At 51.0% G+C, this 9,981-nt stretch overlaps 1 protein-coding gene across 1 annotated transcript; it reads right to left on the bottom strand.

Moving 5' to 3' along the window:
* Positions 1–7,997: 7,997 nt before the first annotated feature.
* LOC104122806 (olfactory receptor 14A16) lies at positions 7,998–8,933 on the bottom strand. Its single transcript, XM_035890560.1, has one exon. It carries the CDS (start codon positions 8,931–8,933, stop codon positions 7,998–8,000), a length of 936 nt encoding a protein of 311 aa, XP_035746453.1.
* Between the last annotated feature and the right edge of the window lie 1,048 nt (positions 8,934–9,981).

Here is a 9,981-nt window from a genome sequence, read left to right as displayed (position 1 = left end):
GGCCTATAGGAAAGATGGGGACAATCTTTTTAGTAGGGCCAGCTGTGTCAGGACAAGTGGTAATGGTTTTAAACTAAACCAGGGTAGGTTTAGACTGGATCTAAGGAAGGAATTCTTTACAATGAGGGTGGTAAAACACTGGAAGGGGTTTCCCATAGAGGTAGTGGAGGCCCCATCCCTAGAAACATTCAAGACCAGGTTGGATGGGGCTCTGAGCAACCTGATCTAGTTAGCAGTGTCCCTGCTCCCTGCAGAGGGGTTGGACTAGCTAACCTCTAGGGGTCCCTTCCAAACCAAAACATTCTATGATTCTATGATTCTATGACATTTCAAAGTTGATGTCTCAATGAGAAGGTCAATGCAGGGATTAAAAGATAAAGAACTTTCCTCAGTCTATCTTTCCAGTTTCCTATTCTAGCAAGGAGAAAAATCCTCTTGAGGGGTGAGAGAAATGGATAAATGCAAGAGGTGCTCTCAAATTTTAACAAGTCATAGAGACTCCTGAACTGAAACTGAATGATCTGAGTGGTCTGCCAGAAGCCTCGTAACATGCTGTCAGCCACTTCTCTGACTATGTCCAGGACAAGCACCACCTCTGCTCAACCTCTTAGGATTCTTCTGACCCACGCTTTTCCACCTGCAGACATGAACATGTGCCCTGCCAGTGCCCTCCAAACAGGCAGGGTTCTGTAGGACCAGGGGGAGTGCACAGAAGTTGGGATGGGGTCTGTGAGCACTGACAGGGAAAGGACATGGGACAGGGAAACACCTCCCAGGGTGAGAATCTCCAGGAAGCAGGGATACGAACAGGGAATGAAAGGAAACAAAACCCAGGAATGCTGTGAGAGGAAGAATTCAGAAAACTCTGTGTGATCCCCTCCAATGCTGAGCCCTTCCTCTGAGCAAACCCCCCGGCCTCTTCTCCCAGCCAGCAAAGCCTCGGCCCTCAGTGCTTGGGGCTCCAAGGTGGGAACCAGCTCCTCGGCAGCCAGAGGCCCCAGCGCTGTGGGGCAGCTCTCCAGCCCCGTGGCCATTTCCCTCTGCAGAGCCCAAGGGCTGAGAGCAGCTGCCCGGCCATGGTGGTGCCTGGGAGGTGGCGTGCAGAGCTGGGGCAGGGTAACGCTGCCTGAGGGCCTGCCTGCCTCTGTCATGGCCTCTCCCAGCCAGACCCTCACTTTCTTTTTCCTTCTGTCTCTACTGGTCTGTGTTATTGTTATAATTTCATTCTTGCTGCCAGGTTCTCTGGGGAGGTGGAGTTTCAGCTGCAGAGTCACACACTGATCTTGTGTGTGTATCCATGGAGGTGTGTCAATGGGAACTAGTGTCCCAGAATTCTTTTAATTTGTGGTTCTGTGGGTGATGCAGCCTGTTGTTCTGGGTAATAAGCTCGTTTTCCCTCAATGACAGGCTATTGTTAGGACATTTCTCTATACGTTTGAGATTTCCTTCAAAGCTGTGAGCTCCCCTCCAGAACGCGAACCAGTCCCCTAGAACCTTATTGTTGCCTGAAAGCCCCATGGAGATGTACAGAGATGCTACGATGGCAGAAATTCTGTTGGGTTGGCAAGAAGAGCCATGTGCATCCTGGGCTAGCAGTGGGGTTCCGAGACCTTTAGAAAGCATGAGGCATTTAGTGGTCTGTACAGGATCCCTTAGTTCTCAGTCATGTCTGGTTGTTTTTCAGGGTAAAACAAGAGTGTGATCACCGTCCATCTCATGAATAACAAGCACATGGCAGATCAGAAAAAGTCAGACAGTCAGACCATCTGCCGTCAATGTGCACTAAGCCACAGGCAATCCTTTGGCTTCTCAGGACTCTCTCTGTTGTCCCTGAGTGCAGCAGAAATGCTGACGGATTCTGCAATCCAAGAAAACTTCACAGGTAAAATGGGGGGAGATTTAAAATACCCAAACATCTCTAACTTGCTTCTGCTATCCTCATTCCTTAGCATTAAGAGTGCAGATGCTGTGTTAGGAGTGGTTTCACGTGACAAAGTCAAACACCAGGACTGACCCATTCCCCCACAGTCCCCCTGAGCTCACTGCTGCAGAGCAGGGCTGACTCCTCAGCAGCCAGTGGGCAGAGGCCCTGCTCCTCACAGCATGTTCGGCCAGCACAAACCAGAGCTGCAGCCATGGAGCTGACGGAAGGTCACCTGAAAAAGGAATGGGTAGCGAGGAGTATCACATGGTGTAGGTCTAGGAGAAAGGCTTTGATTTTCCTCAGAGAAGTCTCCCTTAACTCTTCATTGACTCTCCCTCTAAGAACAGGTCCCAATGCTCAGAGGAAGCTACTTTTCAACAGCAGCTCCATCACCCAGTTCCTCCTCATGGCATTCACAAACACACGGGAGCTGCAGCTCTTGCACTTCTGGCTCTTCCTGGGCATCTACCTGGCTGCCCTCCTGGGCAACGGCCTCATCATCACCACCATAGCCTGCGACCACCGCCTCCACACCCCCATGTACTTCTTCCTCCTCAACCTCTTTGTCATCGACCTGGCCTCCATTTCGACCACAGTCGCCAAATCCATGGCCAGTTTCCTCTGGGACACCAGAGACATCTCCTATGCAGGACGTGTTGTTCAGCTCTTTGTCTTTGCCTTCTTGGTAACAGCAGAGTATTTTCTTCTCACTGTCATGGCCTATGACCGCTATGTTGCCATCTGCAAACCCCTGCAATACAGGACCCTCCTGGGCAGCAGAGCTTGTGCCCACATGGCAGCTGCTGCCTGGGGCAGTGCATTTTTCACTGCTCTCCTTCACACAGTCAATACATTTTCACTCCCTCTCTGCCAAGGCAATGCTCTGGACCAGTTCTTTTGTGAAATCCTCCAGATCCTCAAGCTCTCCTGCACAGATGCGTATCTCAGAGAGGTGTGGCTTATTGGTTTTAGTGCCTTTATTGTCTTTAGGTGTTTTGTTTTCATCGTGTTGTCCTACATGCAGATCTTCAGGGTTCTGCTGAGGATCTCCTCTCAGCGGGGACAGCACAAAATCTTTTCCATGTGCCTCCCTCACCTGGCCGTGGTCTCCCTGTTTATCAGCACTGCAGTGTTTGACCACCTGAAGCCTCCCTCCATCTCCTCCCCATCCCTGGATCTGGTGGTGGCAGTGCTGTACTCAGTGGTTCCTCCAGCAGTGAACCCCATCATCTACAGCATGAGGAACCAGGAGCTCCAGGATGGAGTGTGGAAACTGATCCAATGGGTTCGATTTGTCCAATAACAACCTGCCTCCCCTCCTTGGCACATTTCCCAGATTTTATCTTAGGCCATGAATCTGTTTTTTTCCTCTTATGATAATTCTAAAGGTTGATAATGTTATGAGTTTATACTCCTTCTGTTGAGGTTTGATGCTGTTGTGTCTGACCCTTGCACAACACTGTATCACATGTGGCGTCTTGCTTAGCATGTCTCTTGTGGACTGCGTGGAGGCTGCACTCTTCCTCCAATATTTCTGACAATAAAATGTCCAAGAAATGGGTCTTTTAAGGAGTCTGTTCTACTTTGGTTCTCACTGCATTTGGGTTTAAGTTCACGGTAAAGTTGAGTTCCGCTGGATGAAATATTCTGGATTTAAAAGCTCTCCTTTTCATGTCTAGTGGATGCGGAGATGGTGCATGAGCTCCTCATAATTTCCTCAGTCTGCTTCATGTATGACAGGATTGATGGCATTTCCCAGAATCTCTGGACATGAATTTGGAAGGAGTGAAGTGAAGATGGGGACTCACCACATGCACTGGGGTTTGGATGAATGGAGACACGTAAGGTCAATGAAGGTTAAGACTCAAGATGAACAGTGAAGACCCTGGCTCCATTTTCTCACTGATACTCAAGAAGGCATGGGAAGGCTGTTGTCAGGTCTCCCCAAAGCCTTCTCTTCTCCTGGCTTTGCACCTTTGCAGCAAACGCAACCATTGCCATCTGGGGTTGCATTAGGAAGAGCACGGCCAGCAGGTTGGTGGAGGTCATCCTTCCTATCCACTCATTGCTTCTTCAATCTGTCTTGCTCACTTCCAGCAGGGTTTTCTACCCTACACCTCACTCACACTGCATCCAAAGCTTCCCTCCATATCTTCCACTGGTTGCACCTTCCCTTTTTGTGAAAAACCTGTCCAGAAGAGAATTCCCACCATGTCAGATCAGGGATCACCTTCCATCTTCCCTTCAACTGTTTCCTTCTAGCAGAATTCCATGGTCTTCAATGTTGTCAGTGATTACCAGGTCCTAAAATTGTATCCCTTTCTCCAACTGCCTTAGAGGACAACTCATTCCCTTCCCAACATTCCTCAGGCACTGCAGGGATCCTCACCAGAAGATCATTGTCCAGCAAGGAGTTAGTGATCCATGCAACAGGAAATCTGAACAGACCCAGGCCTGTGCTGTAAGGTACAGCTTGGCCTGCAGGCTGTGTTGTGCTGAGTATATCCCTGGGTTACAGAATAAATTTGATTGTAATGAGAAGTCTGCAGGCAGCTCCCACCTGGTAACAGGGATTAGGTCACCTGCATGTCCTTACAGAATCACAGAATCTCAGAATCGCAAGGGTTGGAAGGGACCTCGGGAGATCATCTAGTCCAACCCCCCTGCTAAAGCAGGCTCTCCTAGAGCATTCTACACAGGACTTCATCCAGGCGGGCCTTGAATATCTCCAGAGAAGGAGACTCCACACCCCCGGTACACTCTATCCCCTCGTCCAGGTCATTGATGAACAAGTTGAACAAGACCGGGCCGAGTACCGAGCCCTGGGGAACTCCGCTAGCTACCGGCCTCCAACTGGACTCTGCCCCGCCGATCAGAACTCTCTGGGCCCTGTCATTCAGCCAGTTCCGAATCCACCTCACTGTCCACTCATCCAACCCATACTTCGTGAGCTTCCTTATGAGGATGTTATGGGAAACAGTATCAAAAGCCTTGCTGAAGTCAAGGTAGACAACATCCACCGCTCTCCCTTTGTCTACCCAGCCGGTCATGCCATCATAGAAGGCTATCAGATTGGTCAGGCATGATTTCCCCTTGGTGAATCCGTGCTGGGTACTCCTGATGATCTTTTTGTCGTCCACTTGCTTGGAGAGGTCACTTAGAATGAGTTGTTCCATCACCTTTCCAGGGACAGAGGTGAGACTAACCGGCCTGTAGTTCCCTGGGTCCTCCTTCTTGCCCTTTTTGAAGACTGGAGTGACATTGGCTATCTTCCAGTCATCAGGCACCTCTCCTGTTCTCCACGACCTCTGCATGTCCTTACCTATATCTCGAACTGCCACAGCCAATTCCCATGGGAACAGCCTCTTGTGGGGGCAGAAGAAATGATGACTGGATTTTTTTTCCTTCTAAGAAAACAGTGGAAGAGCTCACAGGAGCAAAATGGGACAACACTTCTACAGACGGGTTCTGCAAGACTCTGTGCTAGAGGTGGAGCTGATCTCCAGGAAGGACAAGGTGCTTCTGAGGAAGTCCCCAGGGGAAGAAAGACTGTGATCCAGCCACACAGTGGACATCATGCTGGGGGCTGACCTGCTCTGCAGAGAAGGACCTTGGGATACCTGAGGACATACCTCAGCATGAGCCATCAATGCACCCTCATGGCAAAGGCCAACAGCCTCCTGGGCTCAGTTAGAAAACCAACGGTGGAGGGAAGTGACACTTCCCTTCTACGCAGCACTCATGAGGCCTCATCTAGAGTGCTGTGTCCATTGAAGGGCACCCCAGTGCAAGAAAGCTGTTGACCACCAAGACCTGCAAAGGGCCACAAAAATTCTTTAAGGGACTGGGGCATCTTTCATAGGAGGAAAGTCTGAGAGACGTGGGACTGTTCAGTCTAGAGAAGAAAAGGTGAAGAGGGTTGTTATTAATACGTATAAAATTCCATTTGAACCCAATAAAATACTTTTTGGCCATGCAAGTGGTCAATCACTGGAACAGGTTGCCCGGAGAGATTGTGGATCATCTCCATTGAGATGTTCCAAACCCACCTAGACAGGGTCCTCACCAACCTCCTCTAGCTGACCCTGTCTCAGCTGGGGGGGTTGAACTACATGATCTCCAGACATCCCTCCCAATCTCAACATTTCTATGGTTCTGCAAGTGTAAAGGAGAATGACTTCATCCTTGCCAGTGACAGTAATCGGTAAGTGATCTCCCTGTCTTTATCTTGACCCAGGAGCTTTTCTGATTTATTTTCTCCCTTTGTCCTGTTGAGTCAGGAGAGTGCATGAGCAGCTGAGGGGCTGACTGGCTGCTGGCCAAGGGTAACCCACCACAGGACCACATCAGGACTGCTGCGTCCAGTATGGGCATCTCAGCACAAGAAAGAGCCTGAGAGACTGGAGTGAGGCCTTCAGAGGCCAGAAGGATTTTTGGGGCATGGAGCACGTTATGGACAAGGAGAGGCTGAGAGAGCTGGGGTTTTGAGAAATCCCTGAGAGCCAAAGGACCCAGGCCAGTTGGTGGGATTTCAAACAATGCACTCTTTCAATATTTGTCAAGACAAGGGCATGAGCGCTTGGTCAAGATGGAGCTGCCTGAGAATGGCCTTGGCTGAGAGACCAGCTGTGGCAAGAGCTATGGGCTTTGGTGTGTAATGGCTGTCAGTAGGAAACTGGTTCCCTTTTTTTTGATGGAAGTGGATTTGGGTATCAGTGAGCCCCAGAGGAGTACAGACGTGACCACGCAGCAAAGGTCCCTCGTTAGGGCTGGGGTGTATGGCCAGAGATGGAAATGGCTGGTGTATGCGACCGACCTGGGACAGTTTTCCTGGCACAGCTTTCCTGGGGTGTCCAGGGAACATGGAACAGGCCAGGACCCTCTCTTCTGCACCTTTGATGCCTTGCTTCCTTCACTGTGTCACCTAGCTCTGCACTGTGAGTGCTGGCTGCCCCTACCCTGCACACTCACACAGCTCAGCTCTACACTGGCGTTTCCCTCTCCCAGGCTCCTTCCAGACCAGCCCAGACCAGCCCCTCCTCAGGTCTCCCCACCTCCCCTGCCCTCTCCCCAGCCCAGCCTAGCAGAGCAGCCCCGTCTGGGCTGGCTCTGTGGTGCTGCCCACCACACTCTGAGCACTCACCCCACAGCCTCAGACCCTATGAAGGGCACAGCAGCTTCTGGGGGGAAGAGAGGGGGCTTCAGTCTCCCCATCAGCCCCAGGGCTGGTGCTGGCCCCAAGGGCATGAGCAAACAGAGGTTACTCACTCCCTGGCCCTCCTAAATTGAGACTGTAGGTGAGCCCAGCACTGACGGAGTTTCCCTCTGCTCTGCACCCACCAGCCCCACTCCCCGAGACATCACCAGAGTCCTGGCCCTGGGAGTCCTCACACAGCTCCCGCATCTCTCAAGTTTCCCTTTCTTCTGTCTGTCAAGTCCCCACTGACTCCCATTTCACTATAGACTACTTGTTCATGGATACCCTGATTAAGTGCTTTCTTTTTGAGGGACATCATATTTGAAGGTGTTGCACCTTCTGAGTCTTTATTTATTGACCCCCAGGGCATGTGGTGAGTCCCCATCGTCTCCTGACCCCTCCAAATTAATTTCCAGAGAGTCTGGTATATCCCATCAGTACTGTCATACATGAAGCAACCTGGGGAGATAATGGGGAGCTTGTGGACCATCTCCCCTGCCATTGGATCACCAAAAAGTATGCCTTCAAAATGACAACTTTTGATCCCATGGAACACAAGATTACTATGAGCTTAACCTCAAAATCACGGAGAATAAAAAGACAAGAGAAACACTGAAAAACCAATTCCTTTCACATTTCCTTGGAAGCAGCTTTGAAGGAAGAGCCCAGCCTTCAGGCACTGAAACTGGTGGATCCTCTTTTATTGAAGAGCTGCTGACAGGCCACATGTGACACAGTGTTGGAAAAAAATTGGAGACAACAGAATGAACCCTAAACAGAAGGCGTCTAAACCCAAACAATTATCTCTACGTAATTATCAGCAGAAAAAAAGCAGAATAATAGACTACGGGAAATGTGCAGAGGAGTGGAGGCAGGTTATTGCCAGTGAAACAGCAGCCATTGAATCAGTTTCCAAAGGGCATCCCTGAGCTCCTTGTTCCTCAAGCTGTAGATGAGAGGGTTCACTGTTGGAGGAACCACTGAGTACAGAAATGACACCACCAAATCCAGGGATGTATAGGAGATGGAGGGGGGCTTCAGGTAGGCAAACATGCCAGTCATGATAAAAAGGGAGACCACAGCCAGGTGAGGGAGGCACGTGGAAAAGGCTTTGTGCCGTCCCTGCTGAGAGGGGATCCTCAGCACAGCCCTGAAGATCTGCACGTAAGAAAGTGCAATGTAAACAAAAAAACCTAAGTCTACAAGCACACTAAACACAATAAGCCAAACCTCCATTAGGTAGGAGTTTGAGCAGGAGAGCTTGAGGATCTGGGGGATTTCACAGAAGAACTGGTTCACAGCATTGCCTTGACAGAGGGGGAGTGAAAATGTATTGGCTGTGTGCAGCACAGCATAGAGGAACCCACCGCCCCAGGCAGCTGCTGCCATGTGGGCACAAGCTCTGCTGCCCAGGAGGGTCCCGTAGTGCAGGGGCTTGCAGATGGCAACGTAGCGGTCATAGGCCATGGCAGTGAGAAGGTAATACTCTGCTGACAACAAAAAGAGAAAAAGAAAGACTTGGGCAGCACATCCTGCGTAGGAGATAGCCCTGGTGCCCCAGAGGGAACTTGCCATGGATTTGGGGAGAGTGGTGGAGATGCAGCCCAGGTCAAGGAGGGAGAGGTTGAGGAGGAAGAAGTACATGGGGGTATGGAGGTGGTGGTTGCAGGCTATGGCAGTGATGATGGGGCCGTTGCCCAGGGGGGCAGCCAGGTAGATGCCCAGGAAGAGCCAGAAGTGCAAGAGCTGCAGCTCCCGTGTGTCTGCAAAGGCCATGAGGAAGAACTGGGTGATGGAGCTGCTGTTGGACATTTTGTCACTCTGGCCATGGGGATCTGTGCAAGGAGGCAAAAGGAGTAAGAAATTAGAACAGAATTCTTCGAGAAGCATAAATGCCATTTCTCATTAAAATCACCCAAACCACCTTTCCCTTTTCAGGTAGACCTTTGGTGAACTCTGGTTGGTGCTGGCTAAGGGTGCCTCAGGTAGCAGAGCAGGAGGCTCTGCTAAGACCTCTGCAGGACTCAGTCCTGCCCTATAGAAATAGGTAAAGAGGATCTTGAGGTGATCTCTGAATATATCCAAGTGTGATATCGAGGAGCTTTTCAGCACAGTCACTCCCAACTCACCTGACGGCAGAGCAGAGCTGTGGGGACTTTGTTTTTTCCCTTCTGGTGCAGTGTCCACACTGGTGCTCAGGAGTGGTTTTCATGCAGAACTCCCTGGCATTTCTGCTGCACTGCCAGGGAAATCTTGTGGATCCTGTGAAGCCAAAGGAGTGTCCCTGAGTGTGGAGGGAGGGCAGCCGCTCTGTCCATCAGCCCTGGGCTCAGCTGCCCTGTGCTGGCAGCTCTTTCAGTTCCAGGAACATCACACTCAGGCGTCCTCCCCAAAAGCAATAGGGCACTGCTGGGAGCAGAGGAATCCAGTTTCCAAGTGCAGATCTCCAGACCCCTCAGACCATCATACCTGAGGAGGATCTCAGCTCTGCCCTCCCAACCAGGGACACACAGAGCTCATGGCAACTGCCCACCTACAGCCACCCAGTAGCATTTCTGTGGCCTCAGCACCCAGGGGTCTTCTCCATGGGACTCCTGCATAACACAGAGATGCCACGGGAGAGCTTTTCCCTCCTTGAGGGCAGCCTGCAGCCCAGCAGGACCTCCAAAGGAAGGAGTCTCATCTCCTCCCTTTTTTACATCCTGAAGAGAGGCTGAGATCCCTGCCAGCCGCACACACTGCAGTACTCAGAGCCCCAAAGGGTCACAGGGGGCGAGTGGGATGCTTTTCCTCCATGGACAGACGTGCATGGCAGTGCACACAGCGTTGGTGTCTGAGCTGCACTTGAATCCTCACCCCC

This window comes from Egretta garzetta, unplaced genomic scaffold, assembly GCF_000687185.1.
Source record: "Egretta garzetta isolate BGI_Z169 unplaced genomic scaffold, ASM68718v1 scaffold483, whole genome shotgun sequence".
NCBI classification, from domain to species: Eukaryota; Metazoa; Chordata; class Aves; order Pelecaniformes; family Ardeidae; genus Egretta; species Egretta garzetta.
Note: the sequence above shows the minus strand (reverse complement) of the source record. Positions and strands in the feature narration are given on the sequence as shown.